Here is a 24,737-nt window from a genome sequence, read left to right as displayed (position 1 = left end):
AAATAAAAAGTAAAATAAAAATTAAAAAAATTAAAATAAAAAAGGCATTTTTTATTTAAAAAGGGTGATGAAAATATTCTAAAATTGATTGCAGTGATGGATGTACAACACTGTGAATATACTAAAAATCACTGAATTGTACACTTTAAGTGAATTGTATTGCATGTAAATTATATCTCAATAAAGCTGTTATAAAACATTTTTTAAAAAGTGTTTTGTTATGATAAACTCATTGATATTTTTAATTATTGCATAATCGTCTATCAAGAGGCCATACTTTAATTTATTAAACTATTTCCCTATCATTGGATATTTGGGTTGGTTCTACATTTTTGGCTACCATAAAAATTGCTCCAGTCAACTTCTTGGTACTGAAGACTTCTCTCTGTCTAGAATTAGCTCCTCTCGGAAGTGGAAATGTTGTGCCAAAGTATAACATTGCTTATGTTTATGGAGGGCTTACTACCAGTCAGGTGTGGACCACACTAAGTACTTCACATGCATTATTTCTTCAAATTCTTCATCACCCGAAGAGGTCTATTCTGTCCCTATTTTCAGAAGTTGAAACTGAAGCTCGGAGAAGACAACCAACTCACCCAAGGTCACAGAGCCAACCAACAGAGGAGCCAGGTGCCTACCCAGTTCTGCCTGGTCCCAGTGGCCACGGTCATTACACTCTCTCATCAGGACTTAATGTTTTCAAATCTTGCTAACTTTCAATGGCAAAAATGGTATCTTGTTCTAAATTGTTTTCCTTTCTTACTGATGATGTTGGATATTTATTTCTTTGTGTTTGCCAAACCAGACATATTCCTTTTTTGTTAATTACCTGTTGTGGCCTTTCCCATAGTTGACTATATAATTTGAGGGGTGAATAGAATGTGATCTATGGCTTATTACCATAGTTAAAAAGAAAAACCCCAGGCACAGTTTCCTTTTTAGAAGTCTCCTCAAACGTGGAAGCACCTTTAATGATGGCCGACATGACTCCGGGAATTCCCTACCATCAAGTTCTTTGACACAAGTCCCTAGTTCTCCCCTCCTTCCTTCCACCTGGCTGAGCCGGGAGCAGCACAGTGCAAGGGAAGGCTGCTAGGTGCAGGGCTGGGCCTCCCCCTTCAGAGCAGTCCTGTCCTTTCCTGAAGCTTTTGCTCCAAGAAGGGCTTGGAGCAATGCTCAGGCTCGTGCTCATTGCTCTACTCCTAAAGCACTCAACCAAAGAGCGGCTTCCTTTCCACGGTTATGTAGACAAACACCACGATGATGAAGATGCCAAACACAGCGAGCTTCAAGGCCGCTGGAAAACTTTCGAGGTCCCTGCTCCCGGCACTCCTGTTCCCCGTGCAGTAGGCCTTCTCTTTGGTGATACTCCATTCTCGGCCTGTGGTGTTGGATGCTCTCGCGGCACACCTGTGAAAACATTAGCGGCTCTTAGTTGTGCACAGCTACTATTGGAGCACCCCCTTAAAGTGTGTGGGCCTTGGGGCCCATGGGAACAACCATGGTGGGGCTTTAGGGAGAGCCCTCTGTCATTTAAAACCTGTGCTAATTTCGGCAGGTGATATTAACAAGGTGCCATGGGGATGTGAGATCTCTAAAATCCCACAAAGCTTTTATTTATCTTTATCACCCACCTTTGTGACATCCTTCAATGCTGGCACAGACCTGACTCAGGGACTTACAGATCCCCTGGTGCCCACTGGGGATCCGTGTGAGCGGATGGGGGGCATTGGTGCACGGTCCCTCTCCTTTCTCTCTTCCCAGGTATGAACACTGCCTGACAGGGTGGAGATGGGAAGTGCTTTTGAAATCTGCTTATTTCGTGTTGAAAAGGGCGATAGGATGCTTTCTGAAATATTTTAGAGAGTCTTATGTCTCCACTAGTCTAATCCTGGAAATCTGCCAAACTTTACTCAGACGTTACTTTACTTTACTTTCTGACCAACCACCTGGCCTCTCTTGAGCTTTTATTTCAACTACCTGCTCTTTTTCTTTCCCTCTCTTTCCCCATTTTCCAAGACACAAAAAGGAGCAGATGTCTCCAAATGACTACAAATCAAGAAACTGGGTTCTGGTCTCAGTTCATGGTGACCTTGGCACCACCTCAACCTCTCTGGCCCGTTTCCTTTTCTCCAAATGTAAGCCGTGCACTAGAGAGTGTGCGAGCCCCTTCAGCTTTGAAATTATGAGGTATTACAAATCTTTCTTCTTTCTCAACAGATTCTTTCCAGACTCAAACCCTTCACAAAAATCTGAATGACGATTTTTTTCCAGGAGTTACATAAGACAATAATATCTTCCCACATGCTAAGAAAAGATTACCTTATTCCCTCAGAATGCTCATAGTCCAGGCAGTAGACGTCCGGGACTTTGGGTTTAGCGGTGGAAGCCTTAGGTTTCTAATGAACGAAAAGGAAATATCAAGAAGAATTTATTATTTCTAATGTCTTATACAAAGGATCTTATTCTTTTTTCTAGAAAAAGTTATATAATCTGAAGACTGATAGAAGTTTTTGGTATAGCAGGTAGTTTAGGTCTTCGTAACACAGACCTTAAGTTTGCCTCTATCAGATAATTAGCAAAACCCTCCGAGTCCCGTGGTGTAGTATCCCGTGGTGTAGTATTTCACTTCAGTGATCACAGGTGAATAGCAGACACGCGAGTGACGAGGCTCACATGACGCCAGCAGCATTCTGTTCGTAAATGTCAACTGGCTAGTTTGCTCTTAATTGTACTTTTTTACTGCTTGGAGCTTTTGTTATGAGCATGCATCATTTTAATACAAAGACTAAAGTTATTTTAAAAAACAAAGCTATAAACAAGGACTAGAAAATAATTTAGGAAAATAAGAAAATGTTGTTCTGTAAGAGGGATAGAAGTAGGGACAATCGTGTTTTCTTTTTCCAAAAATTCCTTTCATGTTGTTACTTTTCAATAAAGTGAAAAGGCACAGCGCTCTGTGCCTTTGTTTCCTCCTGTGGAACAGAGATGTAAAGATTGAGTGACTTAGTACATCCAAAGTGATTAAAGCATCTCCTGGCACATAGTAAGCATTCAATCAATGTTAGTAAAAGGTTTATGATATCGATAATGATTATTAGTTTCGTGTTGCTGTTTTTCCTCACGCATCTGGTTTTCTCAATTGTCCATTCATATTTAAGATTCAGGCCTTTTCACCTTCAAGTGTCTGTAGCGTCCAGGTTGGGGACCCCGAGGAACATGAAGATGTGGTGTCAGGTGATGTTTCTAACCACCATTTATTGAGTTCCAGGCCCAGGTGCCCATTAACTCACTGAGGCCTCCTAGACCACCTGCCCTCATCTGGCAGGCACTATCATCGCTCCATTTGGGAGAGGATAAGTCAGAGGCACAGAAAGGTTAAGTAGCTTGCCTAAGGTCACACAGTATTATCAGTGGAGCTTTGTGCTAGAACCATTACACTAGACTCCTCTCTACCCTTCAGTTTCTAAAAATAATTTCCCTCCTGCAAGAAATCCTCTTTATTATTCTTATCCACTCAGATCACTCATCTACTCTATATTTCTTCAGCCCTAATATACACATTCTGTACTTTACTTCATTGATCTGAACTTTTATTTAGTCATTTAACAAACATTTGTAGTGTGCTGCTGAGTGCCAGGCCCCAGGCCAGCTGGGAGGATTTCTGAAGGGACCACCTCACCGTCCTGTCCTAAACCACTCACCACTGAGCACGGTTGTTGTGTAAGTATTCTGCGCTGACTTCCTTCTCCCTCATCAGACCATCTGTTGGATCTCATGGAGCTGCCTTCTCTTGCTCTTTAATCAAGCCACAATGTCTACCATTTAGGGTCATTGGTAACTCGATGTCTGCCCCCTCCTGCAGGGACCCAGGACCCCTGAACGTGAGGGGAGCCTCTGACACCTGCCACACTGCCAGACGCCTCATGGATCAGTAGGCCGAGGACCAGGGAGTCAGGAACTGGAGAAGCCCCAAATACACGAGCGGAAGGTGGGGCTGCCTCAGACAGGAAGGACGACCGACACACAGCAGAGCAGGAACCAGAGGGCCAGTCAAAAGGAGACGGTCTGGCAGCAATCCCAACATAAACTGGACTAGGGTGTGGTGGATGGTGGGCCAGGAGAGGGGGTCACAGAGGTATCAGGAGAAAGGAGAGCCCTGGTCTTAGCAAGTGTGTTGTCACAACACCCCAAGAGAGCCCACAACTCTAGAGAGTCTGGACTATCACTCACAGGGTGTGTTGTGTCAACAGGTCCCATGGTCTCAGCCCAAGGTGCGGGGGGAGGGCATGGCCTGCTGTACCATCATTTACTGCCAGTCACCCCCTTCCCAGCACAGGCCACCGATGATGAAACGGCTGCAGCCTCCATTCTTTCCCCTCTACTCCTTGCCCCACCTTCTCAAAGAAGGGGTCCTCAACAGCAGTTCAGGGATACCCAAGCAGGAACTCCACAGACGGTGGGGAGCTGCGTGGCACCCAAGCACTACCCCCAAGGGAGCACGGCTCCCAGGCCGGGCGTCGTGGACGCACAGACCACCGCAGGGATTCCCTGAAGAGGGAAGCAAAGGATCTTGAGGAAGAGGGACTTGAAAAATGCTCACCGAGGTGCCACGTGGGCTAGTGGTGGCCAGCTCACTAGGAGACCCTTCAAACTATTTCCAAGGGTGCTGGAAAAATCTTTTAAAAGCACATTCTGTTTTTAAAACTTTTTAATTACAGAAAGTTTTAAACATATACAAAAGCAGACCACGGGATAATGAACCTCTATGTACTCATCACAGGCAACTTCTTTTTAATTCTTTTAAATTTAAAAACAGATATGTTAAATAAAGCATTTGGGGTAGAAGTCTGTTGCAAAATCAAATTATAGGATTTCACAGCTCTTAGGCAATCAAATCTTCCCTCCCTCCCCTTCCCTCCTGCCACAGGAGGTTGAGGTCTTTGGTTTCCTTTTCTTTTATAATTTATTCCCCTTCCTATCATTCATATGTGGAGTTCTCCCACAGTAGGTAAAAGGTGGACATTATGATTTTCACCAAAGGAGTAATGATGGCCTATCAACTTGACTGGTCAGCCATCAATAAACATAATAATTATAAAGACTATGTAATGGAAAAAAGGGCTATCAATTAACGTTACACACAGTAAACAGAGTATAAAATCATATGTCACAGTGATGGCCACTGCGTAAACACACACTGGATATGCACACAAACAAAAACCAGAGGAAAATCGGAAAAATAAAATCAGTTTTTGCGTCAGGTGGCATGTTTTTAGCTGATTTATTTTTCATCTTTAAAAAATTCCTTTAGTGCTGTTATGATGTGGTTTTCACTATAAACACCATTTACAACAGAACTAAAAAATATTGGTGTTCATTAAAGCAAAGGCTTAGTGAGAGGAAATGGTGCCATGGGGAAATGTAATGTCTTTGCTCCCTTCTCCCTGTCCCCAGAGCCAGAATCAACAAAGACGGCTGTTTTCGCAAAGCATTCACAGCTGAGAGCGGGGGCAGGGGGCAGAATCACCACCTCCTCTGCTTCTTCACTACACCCCTGGCCTTCAAGTCAGAAAATTATACCCATCCACACATTACCGCTCACAGCTGCAGTTATAAATGTAATAATCCTGAGATATGCCGACACAATAAACCACGAGCGTCTCCTTACAAAGCAGCTAACACACATGGTATTTCCTGTGTGCCAGGCACAGCTCTAAGCATTTCACATAAACTCATTTAATCCTAAATGCCACGCTATGAGGAAGGTGCTTTTATTATGTTCATTTTACAGATGAGAAAACTGAGGCATGGAGGGTTGAAGTAGCATGCCCACGGACACACAGCTGGTGAGGTGGTGGAGCCAGGAGTCAACCGGGGCGGTGGAGCCGCAGAGCCCCTGCTCACAATCACATGCTGCACTGCAGAAGGCGAGTGCTGCTTTACCGGAGGGAATTAGAATACCGTGCTCTGAAATCCATTGTCTCGAGCATTCAACATGCCTCAATTCATTTAATCTTCCTAACAACGAGGAGGTAATCACTGTAGTCACCATTTTATAGATAAGGAATTAGAGGCTTACAGATCTAAATTATTTGCCCCAGGTTACACAATTAGTAAAAGGCTATAATTTAAACCCAGATATTCTGGCTCCAATGCCTATGTTTTTTGTTTTGTAATATTTCTGTTGGGGAAACTCATCATTAAAAATATATCAAAACATATTCCTAAAAACTGTTTTCATTAATTAATAAATTATCAAATCATTAATTAAGTTCCTGTGGCAGTAACACTTGGAGCCATCAGATCTCTTCCTAAATATTTCAGATGAATTGGCATTTTAATAAGATTTTTCCAGGTAGACTATTTTGTGCTAATTCTGGCCTATATACGTATATGGTGTTAAATCTGAAAGTGGATTGTATAAGAGATATTATGTCATACTGTACTATAGTTAACTACAAAACACTGGGCTAATATCCAGAGCCAGAAAGAATAATCATTTTGTATTCTCATTAAATCATCACTCATAAAAAAATGTATTTGATTTTTGCAAAATGATCTACCTTGACTAAAGCCATTCATATTTGTCCATAAAGAAAGACAAGTTCGTTTGCATTTCCACAAGCTGTGTATTTTACAGTGTAGACCAAACCTAGCCAGAAATGTTGCAGGCTGACACCTACAATTACAGGCGATCAAAGAGGGGGTGCTGGGTGTGGAGTCCCCAGGCCTCCTTTCTTGTATTCTCCCAGGCTTCTAGCTGTTGGGCCTCAGGGAGTCAGGAGGCAGTCCTGCTCCTGGGGGGTGGGGATGAAATTCTCTCCTAACTGAAATGTGCTACATTTTCCAATCCCTCTACTTCATTAACGCAATTTGTTTGAAAGGCCTATATGTAGAACCAGACATTTTTACAAATGACTTGGCAAACTGGCAGTTGTGACCTGCTTACAGGCAGGAAAAAACCTTTTGATTTAGAGCTCTTTAAAATTGAGTTAGCCTCAAATCCCCTTATTGACCAAAATGATTAAGTTCATGAAAGATCTTACAATGATTTTAGACTCTTCATTGTTTTACCCCAATCTTGATTTAATAAAGCTCTAATTTAAAAGATTGTGTTCTTTTAACCTAAGTAATGATTTTGAGTTAATGAAAAGCCTTTAAAAATAATCTGTACCACATTAACAAAAGAAAGGTTAAAAACCTTATGATCATCTCCATTTCTGATTTAAAAAAAAAAATCTTACAGCAAAGCAGAAATAGAATGGGAATTTCCTTAATGTGATAAAAGATATCTTCCAACCAACAACTACACCAAAAATCACGCTCAAAGGTTAAACGTTAAATGCTTTTCCTTTAAAATCAGAACCAAGGAAAGCATCCCTACTATTATCACTCTTACTTACTATTGTAATGAAGTCTGAGCCAGCACAGTAAAACAAAAAGAAATTAAAGGTATAGAAACTGGACTAAAAAGAATATACAGAAAAATTATTATAATTGCAAAGAGTTCATTGTTACAAGATGAGTAAACAAAAGTCAACTGCATTTCTGTACACCAGCAACAAGCAACTTAAAACATGACGTTCAAAAGATACTATTCTCCAAAGCAACAAAAATTAAAAGCTTACCTAGTAATAAAGCTAACAAAAGGTTGAGAAAATTATAAAATCTTACTGGAGGACATTAAAGAAAATTTCAGTACATGTAAAGATGTAACATGTTCATGAACAGCAAGACTCAACAGAGTCAAGATTCAGTTCTTTACAAATTAATTTATAAAGTCTATAAAATTCCAATCAAAATTCCAATCTGAATATTTCATGCAACTTGATAAACTTATTCTAAAATTTATATGGAAGAACAAAGGGACAAGTAAAAACTAAAGACACCATTTAAAACAACACGGTGGAGGGGGGATTGCTGTGGTAATTAAGGCATTCTGCTATCAACACAGGCCAGACAAATGGTCAGAATAGATACTCCATTGTATTAATCATGGTTTTTATTTTCTGTGTTTTATGATGCTTTGACATCTTGGGGCCTTGCTAATCCTGGAGAGACTGCCTCTCCCAGGGCTAGCTAATTCCTAGAGAGAGTAAAAACTTGCCTGTAAGCAAGCCTTTCTTATACAAACCAACCTATTCAAACCCATACCCCAACTACCTCCTTTATCTAACTCTCACATACCAAGCCAATATTTCTCCTGTCCTAAATCAGCCCAAGGCCAGACACTGGACCATAAATTATTCAAACTAGCCAATCCTAAAATGCTCACCTTGCCTGATCTATCCCTTCGTACAAAAACCACAACAAAGGTGTATGCCCCTGCTCTCCCCTCACTCCTGTCTCCTGCCTGACCCTGGTACTCCCCGCACGGACCTGCATGGCCTGCTGTGCCTGTTCCTCTTGGGAACTGGAGGTAATAAATTCTTCTTTCAAAGGCAACTGTCTCCATGCCTGTCACCTTACCATACCTGATTAAAACAAATCCTGGGTACATTTTAAAACAGCCACGTATGTATGGAAACTTGATACATGACAAGAACTAACATGGCAGATCAGAAGAGAAAGACAGACTGTTCAAAAATGGTATTGGGAACAAGATGGGATAGTTGCACTTCTCCCAGCTTCTTCTGCTGAGTAAAGCCAAAACCCTGGACATTATAGATAAAGCAAATGTAATTTTCTTAAGTAGAGAGAAACAGATGGGCTAGGGATCTCAGGACTTGAGGAACAACACGTGGTGAGTTTTCTTTTTCCCTCGCATATCCCACATATTTTTCCACATTCAGTGTTGAATGCTGGAAAAACTGGCAACGGGAAACACCAATGAGTGTTGACAAAAAAAGCCCCCGGAAGAGCCAAAGGATAAGGAAAGTGGAAAGGGGCAGCTTAGCAAGACAGAAGACTTTTTGACAGTAACTGCCCTGCTCCAGCCAAACAGCCCATGCCCACGCTCACCAGCCAAGGTACATGGGAAGCCTGGACTTCCACCCCCATGTGTTGGACACCACCCCCCTGCCCACTGGGGTGGTGTCAGTGGGGGCTACGTGGGAGCTCCCCCAGCAGCCCAGCAATAACCAGGCACCCACATACACACTAAGGTGTCAATGGAGGCCCACTGGCGGACCTGGACTTCCACCGCCACTTGACAGCAAAGAGCTGGTGCCCCTATGCCCCCGGCAGCGTGGAGTCTGAGGAGGTCTGCTCAAACAGAAAACCCAGATGAGATCTGGAGTCTCATAGCGTGAGTGAGAAAAGGCAGTAACAGAGGCCAATACTGAGACAGCACAGATGCTGCAGGTATCTGACGAGGACTTTAAAGCAGCATCATCAAATGTTTCAAGGAACAATATGAACACATTTTCAACAACTGAAATAAAAGACTCATTAGATGGGCTTGACAGCAGAATGGAGAAGACAGAGGAATCGATGTAGCGGAAGATAAAAGTGTATAAACCACCCAAACTGAACAGCAGAGAGAAAGTGACTAAAATAAATAAACAAAAACAAAATGAACAGAGTCTCAGGGCCTTATGGGATTATAACAGAAGATCTAACATTTGTGTCATCAGAGTGCCCTGAAGAAGAGGAGAATGAGGTCAGGCTGAAAAAAGTATTTGAAGAAATAATGGTTGAAAATGTCCCAAATTTGGCAAAAGACATAAATTGACAGATTCAAGAAGCTGAGTGAATTCCAAACAGGATAAACCTAAAGAAATCCACGCCAAGATACATCACAATCAAACTTCTGAAAACTTTTGTGCATCAAAAGACATCATCAAGAAAGTGAAGATGCAGGGGCTGGCCCAGTGGCGCAGTGGTTAATTAAGTTCACTGCTCAGCTGCGGTGGCCCGGGGTTCGTAGGTTCAGATCCTGGGCGCGGACTGACACACCGCGTGTCAAGCCGTAGTGTGGCGGTGTCCCATATAAAGTAGAGGAAGATGGGCATGGCAGAGGAAGATGGGCAAAAAGAGGAGGACTGGCAACGGATGTTAGCTCAGGGCTAATCTTGCTCACAAAAAAAAAAAAAAAAAAAAAAAGAAAGTGAAAATGCAACCCACAGAATGGGAAAAAATATTTGCAAATCATATATCTGATAACAGTCTAGTATTCAGAATATATAAAGAACTCTTACAACTCAACAACAAAAAGACAAACAACCTGGTTAAAAAATGGGCAAAGGGCTTGAATAGACATTTCTCCAAAGAAGACATACAAAAGGCCAATAAGCACGTGAAAAGATGCTCAATATCATTAGTCATTTGTTGTTGTTAGTGCTGTTGAGTCCATTCCAACTCCTAGTGACCCTGCGCACAGCAAAGTTGAACCCAGCCTGGTCTTTTTGCACCATCCTCTCACCTTCTGAAGCTGTATCAGACAATGCTCTGCTGCTATTCATTGGGTTTTCATGGCCAATTTTTTTGGAAGTGGCTGGCCAGGTCTTTCTTCATAGTCTGCCTTAGTTTGGAAGCTCCGCTGAAACCTGTCCACCATGGGCGAGCCTGCTGGTATTTGAAATACCTGTGGCATAGCTTTCAGCATCACAGCAACACTCAGCCATCACAGTATGACAACCGACAGAGAGGTGGTGTAGTTCCATGACTGGGCAATGGATCTGGGCCACGGCATTGACAGCACTGACTCTAACCACTAGACCACCAGGGCTGGCTCATTAGGGAAACGTAAGTAAAAATCACAATGAGATATCACTTCACATCCACCAGGATTGCTATTAAAAATAATTTGATGTGGAACAACAAGTGTTGGCAAGGACATGGAGAAAATGGAACCTTCATACATTGGTAGTGGGAATGTAAAATGCTGCAGCCACTGGAAAACAGTTTAGGCATTACTAAAAAGTTAAACATAGAATTACCATATGACCCAGCAATCCCACTCCTAAGTATATATCCAAAAGAACTGAAAACAGGTACTCACATACTTGTACATGAATGTTCATAGCAGCACTATTCCCAACATCCAAGCAGTGGAAACAATCCAAATGTCCATCAACAGATGAATAAATAAACACATTATGGTATATCCATACAATGGAATATTATTCAGTCATAAAAAGAAATGATGTACTGATATAGATACATGCTACAACATGGATGAACCTTGAAAACCTAAGTGAAAGAAGCCAGTCACAAAACATCACACACTGAGTGATTCCATTTATGTGAAATATCCAGAAGTAAATCCACTGAAACGGAAAGCAAATTGGTAGTTGCCAGGAGGGGGTTGTTGAGTAACTGCTTACTGGGTACTGAATTTTATTTTGGGGTGATGAAAATCTTTTGAAACTAGATAGAGGTGGTGGTTTCACAGCATTATGAATGTCCTAAATGCCATTGAATTGTGGTCTTTAAAATAGTAAATTTTATGTTATATGAATTTAACTTCAGTAAAAAAATTTCTAATTCTTGTCATTGTAGTGTGAATATCCTTATGTTTTTAGTCTAAGGAAATACATATTGCAGTTTTGGGAAGAAAGGAAAAGATCATAATGTCTACAATTTAGTTCAAGAAAAAATAACAGATAAAATTTTAAAATGAATGTGGTAAAATGTTAAAAATTAGTAAATCTGGGTGAAAGCCGTACAGGAATTCTTTGTTGGAAACTTTCTGTAAGTTTGAAATTATTTTTTAATTACATTAGGAAAAAAAGGACAACAAGAAAAGAAGGAAAAGATAAGCCCATTGATGGAGGCTATTAATAATGGGAGAGGCTACGCAAATGTTGGGGCAGGGTTATATGGGAAATCTCTGTAATTTCCTCTCAATTTTGCTGTGAACCTAAAACTGCTGCAAAAAAATTGTCTTAAAAAAAAAGGCAAGCCCAAACTACTAGAAGATACGATCTACACTGATGGCTGACAAAGGATTAGTATCCAAAATATATAAAGAGCTCCTATAAATTAACAAGAATAAGACAACCTAATAGAAAAATGGGCAAAAGACATGAACAGGCATTTCACAGCTGAGAAAACACAAATGACCAACAAACATGTGAGAAGATGCTCAATATTATTAGTAATAAGAGAAATACAAATTACAATTATAATAAAATGCCATCCTACACATACTACATTGACAAAAATTAAATCTGGCAATACTACATTCTGAAGAAGATTTAGAACAATGGAGCTCTTAATATACTGCTGGTAGGAATGTAAAATGATGTGGCCACTTTGTGGAGCAATTTAGCATGAGCTCTTAAGTTGAAGAGGGATATATCCTTCCATTCAGCATTTCCAAATATCCTAGGTATATTCATTCAATCAGAAAAACATTCCTGTACTGTACACAATGGGTCATGTGCCACAAAGTTTGTAGCAGCATTGTTTGTATTAGAAAAACTTGGAAACAATCCAAATGTCCAATACATAAGGAATGGATAAATATAGTTTTACAATAACTCTATATAGCAGGGAACATGAATGAACTAGAGCTACAAATATTGGGTGAAGCCCACAACATAATGCTGACTGATAAAGGGAAGTTACAGAATAATACTTACATTATGATATCATTTAAATAAAATCCAAAATCATGAGAAACTAAAGTTCACAGATACTATAAAGAAAAGGCAAAGAGTGAAATATAGAAAATTCAGGATAGTGGTTATCTTGGGGGAAAGGAAGGAAAGGGATCAAGGAGGGATACGTTGGGGTCTTCAACTGAATTAGCAGTGATTTATTTTTTAAATCTCTGGGTTGGGAATCTAACTGCTCATTGTATAATTTTTTATACCTTTTTGGATGCATAAGACATGTTATAAAAAATGTCAAAAAAGGTTTTCAGGTTTGAATTTTTTTCTGTCCACTTGGACAAATTCCAGGTACCCATAAATATATGTGTCAGCCCATTTTAACTGTGCTGATTTCTGTACCATGGCTTTAACATGTGAATGGAAGTGTCACCGAAAAGTGCCTCCTACAGGCTCTCATTGCAAAGCAATCATCAGAAAGAAAGCCTTTGCTTCCATGGTTGAACAGATGTCCGGGGTCCTTCTGCGATACCACGAAAAGAGACACTGGGGGGAGCTATTTCACTACGCAGGTGCCTGGTTGCTTTTCCTCCCCTTTTGGCAGCTGATATAATGGAAAAGGCAATAGAACGAAATTAGGAGACTGGAATTCCATTTCCAATTTTTCTTCTAACTCTCTGTGTGGTCTTGGGCAAGTCATATCCTCTCTCTGCCTGTTTCCTCATCTGTAAGATGAACCAAATAGCCTCCTCCAAGAAGCCTTTCAGATAGGAAAGTCCAGGATCAATAATTGTAATAAATCATGTCTGGATCCAAGAATTGTGATGAGTAAGTAGTGCCTGGTGCTCACGAAACCCTGCAAGTCCCAAGAGATTAAAATAACTCAAGGGCACTCATATGGGAGGTACAACAGGAAACTCCTCTCCCTAAAATGGACACATTAATCTATACTCATAATGCAAATTATAAATTAGCTAAAGTCAGTATGGTTATACGCTAGATGAAAGGAAAAGGGAAGCTGAGTTTTCTAAACAAACTCGTATTTTTCCTACAGAAAGAGAACGCTACTGCTCATAATTCAGTTTTATGAAAATAAATCTTTACCTTTATTATCATCTTAGAATCATTGTAACCAGAGTGTGGTTTCACTATCTCTTCCTACTGCTCTTGCATTTCAAAAACTGGGTGCTACTACACAGAAAGAATCAACATGTAATCAACAAGATAAAGACACAGTGATTATTAAGCATATTTAAGCTTATCCACCAGGAGGTCAGTGTTTTTACAGAAAGAATGTTAAATTACATTCCTTGTAAAGATGGCATTTAGTTCCCATTAGCACATGTCAAAGGTAAGAAGAAAGGGCTTATTAAGTAGTTATAGAATATGTAATTTACTCTTCACTTTGACCCAACTGGAATATACAACTACTATTGAGAATAAGGATGTTTTTTCAATTAATTAAGAAACTATTATAGAGATGTTGAACATCAGATCTCCTAAAACCTTTACATGCAACTCAAAGCACACACTTAATGGTAGTCCTTAATATATATTCCCCCTGGTACACTGGGCCCTCTGACTGCAGCCTTTGGGAAAGGCCCTGCACATGTTAATTATAGGCCTACAAGGAATCTTATCAGCAACAATAGCAATTGGGACGTAGAAAGTAAAAATCCTATTAAAGTTCTGGCACAAAGACATTGAAGCAGATCTTAGAATTAGAAGCGAAAAAGAGACATGAAGCTTTCCTTTCCTTCCTTTTCCTTCCCTGGGATGTCAGTGGGCCCTGCACTGGAAGCAGAACAGAGTGTCTGCATGCCCGGAGGCCAAAGAGATGGAGTGGGAGCTGTGTATATGGAGGGGGGTGACAGGGTGCCTGGTGGTTGGAGCACGGTAGCAGTAGTGCAGCAGGGGAGGGGACAGCACGGAGGCTTTAGTGCAGCCGGTGTCCAGGGAAGAGAGACAGTTAGGGGAGGGCCACATGGAGGTGTTGGCAAGTACAGTGGCCAGGAAGCTGGTGATGGGGGTTATGCAGAGAAGGATGTGGCTATTATGACTGGGACATTGGTTACACTGAGAAAATTAGAAAATTGAGAAAAAATGTAAATATATGGAGGATAATGAAAGCCGGGTTTCTCACTGTCAGAGAAGTGATTTACAAATACAGAAAGGAGAATGGTTAGCGAGAACACTGAAACCTTGGATTGTAATTGGACATCAATATGAACCAACAGCTTTTAAATTTATACAGAGACAAAAAATAGTTATAGATGTATATGTGCATGTGTACACATTTACATACATTTATTTTCTATCTGTCCACTGAGAGGGCCTAGAAGCAAGGACTCCCCAGTAGCAACGAGCTCACTGAAGGCCTGGATCTTGGTTCCTAAACACCATCCCGCAGTACAAGGAGCCAGGGCTCCAGGGGCAGGAGAAGACAAGACGAGACTGGAACATCTCATTGTGCCAGAAATTAAGGAAATGCTCAAGGAATGATGACGGCGTGTTGAAAGGACACAGTATCCATCCCACCGGCCAAATCTGGGACGATTTGAGCATTAAAATAAATAATATCAATGATACAACCCCTTGAATTAAAAAGAATCCATGAGTCTACACTAATATGAATGAATGAATGAATGAATGAATGAATGAACAAACCAACAAACCAACCAACCAACAAACAAACAAATAGGGGAGAAGGGAAGGTCTTTGTTACAGCAGAATACCAACTAATAATTGTAGACGGAATGATAGAAACATTCTCCATGGGCCATCATCATAATGGAAGTTGATTTGGGTGTCATCCACGGGTGCTAGGCTAATGGAGGAGGTTTGATGAGGAACACTCTGTTGGTGTCATTTCAGAATATTTCCCCACAACATACTGTTCAGGTACAAAGGGAAAAATGATGGCTTCATGGGGAGACCTGATAGACACCAAATTTTCCAGGTGATAAAGCTTAACACTGCCAGTGGGGGAATAAGATGACATTGTTCCCTGGTGTGATGCACTGAGAAAAGCACAGCTTCATTTCTGAGGAGTTCCTGCCCAGAACACATGGCCTTGACGAATAGTCACAAGGAAAAAGCAGACAGCAAAATCACCCTACAGAATGAAAGACCTGTACTCTTTACAATGGTCAGGGCATGAATGATAGAGGAAGACTGAGGCACTGTTGTCAGCGTGAGGGAGACTGAAGAGACCTGGCAACTGAAGGCGGCGTGTGTTCCTGGATGAGGCAGGGACCAGAAAGCAGACAGGCGTTGCTGGGACAGTGGTGAAATTTGAACGGGGTCTGAATACTGGATGGCAGCACTGAATCGGTGTGTATTTCCTTATTTGGCATGTGCTTTGGCGGTTGTGTAGGAAGGTGTCTTTTGGGAGTGAGGACAATACATGCTGGAGAACTGAGGGCTTCGTGTCCACAGTCCACTTTCAGGTGGGTCAGAAAGACACAGCGGGAGGGCGCGCACACACAGAGCAAATATGGTAAAAGGTAACAATCGGATAATCTGGGTAAAAGGGACATGGGAATTCTTTGTACTATTCTTGCAACTTTCCCTAAATATGAAATTATTTCAAAATAGCTTAGTTTTTTAATGTTTAAAGAGGCAGGGGAAGGATTTAAGCACAAGATTGAGAAGAAAAAGTCCTATGTGCCAGGAGGGGGCATATGACTTTTTTTTAAAACCTGGTCTGCCTCATTCAACACACAGAGCTTACAGAGAACAATCTTTAATTATATCTGTACAGTTAATTATATAAATACTTCTGTAGGCACTCTGATAAATCACATTCCATAGCACTTAGGGGTTCAATACAAAAGATTCAGTTTCCATTATATTACTTTACACTAAGTATATTGCTTTGTATTTCAGATAATCAAATATCATGCTTTTTATATAATAATAATATTAACGATAGTAGTTCTTATTTGTACTTATACAGCTCTTATTACGTGCCGTCGCTGCTTGCTACTCTGTTTTACATATTTTAACTTAATCCTCACAACACTAGACTATTATTATCCTTATTTATAGATGAAGAAACCGAGACAGAGAGAGTCAGTGTCTTGTCCTCGTTAGTGGCAGAGCTAGGATGTGGACCCAGGTAGTCTGCCTCTAGAGTCCATATTTTTGATTCACATATTCTTTGTTCCCAGAGCTCATTTTTAAGTTTCTTCAGGACAGGAACTGTGCCTCCTTCTACACCTATTTTTCTTGCTGAAGAAGGTCTAGCACAACGCCTTGTATTCGATAAATAGCTGTTAACTCACAGGCTGAGACCCAGAGGCAGAAGCTCTGTTGCAACCATTCCCTGGATGGCCATCAATTCACTATGACCTAAGCACTGTCTCTCAAGAGAATTCATTAAGATGTGTCTAAGAGACAAAAGAGATGGTACAGAATAGGAAGTCAGAGAAAGAGAGATCATCAACATCAATATGGGACAAAGGTTCCGTTCATTTCAGCCAACGGACACTGACTAACCCTCTCTCCCCTCTCCCCATATGCCTGGTGTTGAATTAAAGACATAAGTTTTGCCATCAAAATTTTACAACTTGGAGCAAAAGCTCTTGAGCAGAGGGTGGGAGTAGGGGCTGACTGAAAAGGCAGATTCCTAGGCCCAGACCCACAGGACACATTTTGAGAAACTCCTAGTAGAATGTGTAGGCTAGGTGGCAAGATGAGAAGAGAGCATTCCAGGCTGGGAGAACAGAACGAACTGAGATTCTGACAGGAAAGAGCATGTTGTGTCTGGAAGAGAATAAGGAAACACCCAGATGGGGCCAGGAGCGCTCAGGAGCACACCCTTCCCAGGGCCAGCTGCCCTCCAGGTGTTGGATGCAGTGCCCTCTGCAGACGGGTGTGCATGTGCAAACACTTCAGCCTTTGGACCACTCCCAGACCCAGGGTGACCACATGCTTTGCTTTGCCAGGACAGTCCTATTTCACTCCTGCTATTCCAGCATCCCTCTGCTTAGTGGTCTCTTTCATTCTCAAAAACATCCTGTCTGAAGTTGAAGCCGGGTACCTGAGGGTTACTATAAACATTCAATAAGAATATGATTACCCTTCGACCTTGTTTGCAACACAGACACAGATGAAAAGAAGTTAATCTTGTTAATTTGCTGTTTTCTTGTTTAACCCCAGGGGTGACTCAAGAGTCACAAGGATTTATGAGCTTGTTTTGCAGAAGAAAAAGAATGCCTTCAAGGAAGTTACGATCACCAGATAACCAGCCCCCACCTGCCATTGAGGGCCAGAGGTCTGATTGCCCAAGTGCTTATCCAGAGTGAAAGAAACACAGACTTCCCCTTTGTTTCTCCAAAATGCTTCCTCCCAAGCCCCTTAGCTCTATAAAACCCCCTGCTTTCTTCTTTTCTTAAGGCAGATTTGAGAGAACCTATCCTCCTACCTTCTCATTTTGGCCAATTTGAATAAAACTTTCTCCATCTGCAAGCACTGGTGTCTCAGCGACTGGGTTATTGTGCATCGGGCACAGGAACTTGAGATTAAGAGGTTCCATACCAGAGTGATAAATTATATGGTTACCCTACTCAAACCTCACTTCATGCAGCCTGACATTGTGGAATATTTTGCCTCCCTACTGTCCCCAAATCCCATTTTTCCCTCTTTGGTAGAAGAGGATTTAGAGCCTGAGTTACACACATTGGCTTAACTCCCTACTCCATCAGTGGATGCATAAGCTGTGTCTAGAGTCTACCTAGTAAAAAATTCCCTAATTAAAAAAAATATTGATCTGGCTTTATGAGTGGTCTTAATCACCAAATCAAATGGGCTACAGCTATGATTTGATAAAACACTCACATACATTATTAAAAAGTGTCCATAAATTGACATAATCCAAATCGCAAAGTGGTTTGTATTCCACCAGAACCCTACTAAAATGAGAGGAAAATATGTGTTCATTGCTGTTTCAAAGACATGCATTACAACCTTTCCAGGTACTTAGAGGACCGTCAGGTACAGAGCACTGCTCTTACAGAATTAGAGTCTATGGTGTCAGACAAGTGACTCAATAAATACACTTTCTATCACCTTTTACATGGAAATTTAAATGCTTATTTACATCTGCTTTCAGATTTAAAGTTGAACAGATGTCTTGAGGCCCTTCTGAGAATCAAAATAGCTTATATAAATCATTCAGATCAAAACATTTTACGCCATCACTACCTTTCTCTTAATTCTATTGCCAATTCAAAATATTTATGTGGTTTTATTTCAGGTTTACGTAAAGTAAAGACTGAAGGGCACTGATCCCACCTGATGCATTTTCAATACTCAGATTGCTTTTTCTCCTGTAAATGTCTTTGCAGGAACTATACAAAAAGATTTTCTACAGAAACGAGGTTTACTGAATAGAAAGGATTCCTTTGATGAGCCATTTGGAAGATTTACAAAATCCTTTCAGAAAATTTGATAAGATATCAGAATTACTTCATCAAATTTGAATTATGTTTAAATGGCAAGCTAAAGTTACAGCACACTGCACGGATGTTTACTTGGGGTTTTCTTTTCATTTATTTAAACTCAGCAAGTGGTTTAAATATGAGACCATATTTGCAAACTAACCTGTTTGTGACTAGAGCCATTTGGTAGACTTGATGAGGTGAAGCTGGGGCCCTACCATGTGCCAGACCTTGTGACAGCTACCAAAGGGGACACAAGGCAATTTTAAAGAGATGCACAGGAGTGGCCTTTGAGACATTCCTTAAATGATCACAGGATTTTAACTAGAAGAAAAATGGGGTGGGAATGAAAAGAATTCTAGGCATGGAGAACAGCTGAGGCAAAGGCATGCGAGAAGAAAGTGTGAGAGGTGGAGGAACAAGTATGGGTTGGGTTGGATGATGAGGGACATAAAGTTACAGGAGATGTTGGAGCCTCTTCATGGCATAGAGTAAGTTTGTATCCTGTTTTGAAAGTTTCCAGGCAAATGAACGACATAATTAAATCTCTGCTTATAGATCTGAACTGGAATTGGGCAAGGTTGGAGGCAGAGACCAGTTAGGAAGGTATTGCAATTGTTCAAATTAAAAGTAAAAAGTAATAATAATAATGGGGTGTAAGCTAGGATAGCAGCAGTGGGAAGAGAAAAGAGTGATAGATTTTTAAAAATCAAAATTCAAATCCATAGGACTTGGTAACTGTTCATATGTAATGAGCTGTGGGGAGTGGGCGTTCCAAGATAACTCAGAGTTTGAGCCTGGACAGTGGGAAGGTGGTGGAACCACTAAGATAAACAGAGGCCACCAATGGGATGAGTGACATTGAGCTTGGTCCTGGATATCTTGAGTGTGAGGTGCTGGGGGTAACCACAGGGAGAAGTATAAAGACCTGTATGTGTAACCTACGAAGTGTTCATGATTCTAAATAACATTTGCTGGATGAATGTAGGAAGGAGGGAAGGAAAGAGCTCTCCAGGAGGCAGCTGGTAATGTGGGCCTGCGCCTCAGGAGAGAGGGCCTGTGTGGAGGTTTCTGTGTGGAGTCACGACACAGAGGTGGCAAGTGAATGATGCACAGCAGGAAGAGAAGAGGGCTGAAGACAGGATCTCAGGCACAAGCAACCTTTAGGGCCCAAAAGACAAAGAGTCAGGTGGAAACAGTTAGAGGAGCAGAACCAAGAACCGAGGGAGCACAGGGTTGCTGAAATCTAAGGAGGCAGGTGTCTCTAAATAAAGAGGACAGAGGTGAGACGACAGAAAGTTGCTCGAGTTGGCGTCTCGGGGTTCGTTATGTGAACTAATCATGTGCCACCTTTTATGCCAAGAGCTTTGCCTGCCCTTCACTTCACACCCGCCCTACGAGGTAGGCACTACTATTAGATTGCACTAGGAGGTCTTGATCTGCTAAGTGATTTCCCTAGTCACACAACTAGCGGGTGGAAGGGCAGGCCTCTAGACGAGCTAGGCCTCACCCCCAAACCTGTTACTCTCACACACTTGGCCGTGTGCTTCAGTGTGGGGGTGAGTGCATGGGAACCAGAAGGGAACAGGGGCCCACATTCACTTTGTGCTCTCTGCGGGTCTAGAACCGTGCTCGACGCCCCACGTGAACGCATGCTACAGATGCCGAAAGGACAGAGGGATGGCAGCTGGAGAGGAAAGCAGGGTGGCTGCTACCTCAGGGCGGGGCAGGGAGCCCATGTGACTCTGCGTCCTGTGCTAGAACGTGGAAATAGCTTCACGAAACAGAGACCTGCATTAAAAGGAGCATCTTTAAATTAGTGCTTTACCACTGCAACAGGATGTAGTTACTTGCTCTTTCCTTTCTTAATACATACAAACAGTGCTATTTTCTATACTTAATATATGTGTAAAAGTATTCATGCATTGGAATTGTACATACTTTTTCGGGTCCCTTGTCTTTTTCTGATGAGAGTATGATATTTCCTTTCAAAATGATAGTTGCACTAAGCTCTGGATCATGGGAAACAAAAGGAAAATTGGCCATGAGAACCTGCGAGCTAGAAAAGGGAAGAAACACCAATCATGGGTGAATTCTCTCAGTCATAGGGCAGGAGGTTTTTGTGAGGGGAAGAATATTCACTTTGCCCTTCTGAGGGAAAAGAGCATTTCTGCAGTGGCCTTTGTGGAACACACTCCGGCCATCCCCTGGGAATATGAGGCTGTCACATTTCTATGCCTCCGGTAGAAATACATCGCAGAGCCCAAGCTGGTTGTACATCTGGGTGGCTGTCTTCAGTCTAGTCATTGCCCCTTCGAACCGCTGTAAGCCTTGTGCATCCCTGAACGTCAAGCTAGGCCAGGAGGATTTTCTCCTTCTGTATCCAAAGAAGCACCCAGGGGAGGGAAGGCCAGACCTGTGCTAAAAGGCTTTAACATCAGGGTCACTGCCAAAGGTGGCTGTTGCTCAACCCTGGCCTTCAGCCTGTGAAGAAGCGTTTTGACGAATTTGGTGCAATTGTGTGCTGTTGCACATTGGGCAGAGCTTTTAGCAGAGACGGTTTTAAATGAGCTCTCCAAGTCAAAATAGTGGGAAGTTTGAAAAAAGGTTAGGTCATTAAAGCTATGTCCACCTATTGCCAAAACAAAGAGTAAAAATGAGAAAAATCGAATCCACTCACTGTTTGGATGACATAACACTCAGCTCAGGTCTGGAACTGGTCCCTCCACTCCCCAACACAACCCCACCCCAGGAAGAGGCATTTCTGTGAAATGCCCAAGGCTGAATCTCCACAGGAGCCCATGTTCCATGTCAACCCCTCCATTCTAATGGCACCAGGGTCTCTGAGGCTCCTTCCACGAGCAAATTCAAATGTCTGATTCAGACCTGACCTGGAGAAGCAGGCAACCATCAGCCACCGACATCACAGAACTGCATTACCAGGGTCGGACTTTTACCAGCCCCTCTGACCTGACCGCCCATAGTCGGTAGCATCAGGTGGTCAGTCAAAAGCAAGGGCAAAGTTTACACACCCAAGGACTCTTTTCTCCCAGCCCTAGCACAAATGTATCTCTGTGGAGGCTGCGAGCTGGTAACCAGGATGGCTTGGCCTGAGACCACAGCAGCTGGGCTTTGCAGCTCTGACCTGCAGTCCTGGTGGTCATGAGCAGTGAGCGCACAAGCCCTCCTCTCCGGAATCTTCAAGCCTGGCACCGCATTTGATCAGAGGGCTAGTCTAGTCGCTTCAGCTCCTTTCCAGGGCAGGAAACAGAGGCAGCCCAGGTCTGGGACAGGACTCTGACACATCCCACACCCAGAAAGGGTCTGGGGTAGCCACTTACCCTGAGGCACCCCCATGCTAACTGTCCTGCTCAGGGGCCAGTGAGGTCCATCCCCAAACCCTGCTGCCCTCTCCGAATGAGGCTAGCCATACCAGACTCTTGGGGAAAGCTCTCAGCACCTGTACCACCTCCAGTATCAGGCACGGCAGGGAATCTTTCAGAGGGCCTCAGGCACTTATATTGTTTGTTGAACTATGAATTTGAACTACATGAAATTACCATTTTTTGTAGATCAAACATGGTCAAAAATGTAATGTGTTTATCCTCATAGTAAAAACTGTGAGAAAAGTGTAGGGTATGTGGTCAGAAAGAGCACAGTTATGAGAGCCAGACCTGGGTTCAAATCTCAGTTCTGTCACTTTCATTCAACAACCACGTATGTATTCCTGCTCTGTGCCTGGTACTGTTCTAAGAACTGGACATGTCGTGCAACGAGGACAGGTGGGCCCTGCTCTCCATGGCAACTTCTAATGGATGCTTATTTTCCAGGCCGCTTCTTAGCTAGATGATGCTGGGCCAGTCACTTTTCTCTCTGAACGTCAGCTAAGTGTTATGAGGGTTAAACGAGATCATGCACCTTAGGCCAGAAATGCATTGGTGGCCTTCAATAAATGATAGTTCCATTATTTTACTGTGGCTCATAGAGGACTCCTAATAAATATTTGTTGAATGAAAGAGCTTTGAAATGTATTGTGGGAATCTTCAAGCCCACCCCCTCAGAGCCCAAGCTAGACGCCCCTGCAGGAGAATGGTGCACGCGGGGCAGGGGCCATTGTAAGGGAAGCCCATGAATCCCAGAGACCACCACTCCCCACCCTCCCTGGGATGTGGAAGAGACCACCTGTGGTCAGCTCCCATTAAGTCAGGAGGGCTGCAGGCTAAGGAGGAGTTCAGGGAGGTACAATCTGGTTCATCGTTCTTAATGGATGTGAAATCATTTAATCCAAAGAAAATAACTGTCAAATTTATTGATTGAGGCAAAGCAGAGGTTGAGACCTCAAAGGAGACCCGGAAATTACCTGCAGGAACTTCTGGTGTTAGAAATCAAACACAGATTGGGCTTTGGTTAGTAAGATGACTTGCAAATTGACTAGTCCTTCCCCCCACTTTCCACCCAATTGAGTCACTGGCGTGAATACAGACATGGAGTTACAGATGCCTTTTGCAGCCAGGGGCCTATTTTCCAGGCTCTGTGTGCAAACAGGCCATCTGCATATTTCACAGGTCACCTGCATACCATTTAAAGCTGCATAAATCACGCTGGACAAGGTATTAATAAGTGCAAAGTCGCTATCTAGCAGTACAGCTCATGAGGGTACCTTCACTGTCATCACGGTCCTGAGCTCTGTCCAGCTCTCTGTGTCCATTCATTGCAGGTGATGCACAGGGAGCTGAGACCAACAATTGCACTAGCTTTTTCTCATACACTTTCCTGGTAGAAGCTGAGGAAGAATGTGGAGAATAGATGAAGTTGTTCTGTTTGTGTGTGTGATCTCACTGGGTTCAAGGTATTTCACAGCTCAGATCCTTATTCTTGTGCCTTACATTATTGGTTAATTACGGCTTTTACAACGAGGGGAACCCACCACTACTTAACTCCTTTCCTTCCACAAACACTTAGGTGAGGCCTCTATAGATTGCCAAGGAGTCAGGCACTGGATACACCTGAGAACAAGGCTGACAAAGTTGTACATCCTATCGAGGGGGAATATGCACCATAAATACATAAATAGTTAACAGAGTGCACACACTAGAAACAAACAAACAAACAAAAAAACCCAGGGTGACATAATCAAGAGTAACTAGTTTTTCACTATTGAAAAAAACCAATTCTTTCTCTCTGGCACCCTACTTACTAATCTGTAAGTAGGATCTGGGTTTTACATCGTCTCTTCCCTCTGTATGGTTTTCTGTTTTTCTTATTTTCCTATTTTTATTTTAATGGTTTGTATTGCATATGTTCCTTCCACTGTAAATAACTTTAAATCTCTGGAGGTAGTTTATAAGTAATAAATGACTAGTCTCCAATATTAGATGTGTACATACGTAGTATTGGACCAGGTGAAAATCCAAGCTTATCAAGTTCATTCTGTAATTCATAGTCACTCAGACATTTCACATCCACCATGGTGACAGATGTTTGGTCTCTTTTCCGACAGTGGAATCTTTGAAACAGTAAAACATTAAATTCATTAAGACAGCCTTAAGAATAAGAACTAAAACTTCACCAGTCCACAAAAGTGTTCACAACCCCAACTCCCCAGTTTTGGAGGTACACAGGCAATAAAGTAAAAATCAGCATTTTCTGCTGTTTTCTGCGATAAATCTCCGAATTTAGTTGCCTTGATGCAAAGATTCGGATGGGTGTCACTTTCCCCAGTGTCCTTGGGATTCAATTTTCTAAGCAACTAATATGAGAAAAATCTTCTGCACAAAATGAACAAATATTTCCA

At 42.1% G+C, this 24,737-nt stretch overlaps 1 protein-coding gene across 2 annotated transcripts; it reads right to left on the bottom strand.

The window, feature by feature from the left end:
- Positions 1 to 303: 303 nt before the first annotated feature.
- On the bottom strand, positions 304 to 24,415 carry LEMD1 (LEM domain containing 1). Of its 2 annotated transcripts, XM_058538160.1 has the most exons (5): positions 24,331 to 24,415; positions 23,604 to 23,726; positions 20,885 to 20,955; positions 2,323 to 2,399; positions 304 to 1,410 (listed from the first exon to the last, which is right to left on the bottom strand). In XM_058538160.1, the coding sequence occupies exons 1-5, from the start codon at positions 24,410 to 24,412 to the stop codon at positions 1,212 to 1,214; spliced, it is 552 nt and encodes a 183-aa protein (XP_058394143.1). In that variant the 5' UTR covers positions 24,413 to 24,415; the 3' UTR covers positions 304 to 1,211. The 2 variants fall into 2 exon arrangements, with proteins under 2 accessions (XP_058394143.1, XP_058394144.1); XM_058538161.1 differs by lacking the exon at positions 23,604 to 23,726.
- Between the last annotated feature and the right edge of the window lie 322 nt (positions 24,416 to 24,737).

This window comes from Diceros bicornis, chromosome 4 (genome assembly GCF_020826845.1).
Source record: "Diceros bicornis minor isolate mBicDic1 chromosome 4, mDicBic1.mat.cur, whole genome shotgun sequence".
Lineage (NCBI taxonomy): Eukaryota > Metazoa > Chordata > Mammalia > Perissodactyla > Rhinocerotidae > Diceros > Diceros bicornis.
Note: the sequence above shows the minus strand (reverse complement) of the source record. Positions and strands in the feature narration are given on the sequence as shown.

What these genes read in the sequence shown, in the direction of transcription:
- LEMD1 (XM_058538160.1), bottom strand. Translation starts at nt 24,412, where the DNA reads ATGGTGGATGTGAAATGTCTGAGTGACTATGAATTACAGAATGAACTT. An exon ending in AAGACAAGGGACCCGAAAAA is followed by an intron (nt 2,400 to 20,884) that starts GTATGTACAATT and finishes TTCGTTCATTAG; the next exon opens with AAACCTAAGGCTTCCACCGC. An exon ending in GAGCATTCTGAGGGAATAAG is followed by an intron (nt 1,411 to 2,322) that starts GTAATCTTTTCT and finishes ATGTTTTCACAG; the next exon opens with GTGTGCCGCGAGAGCATCCA.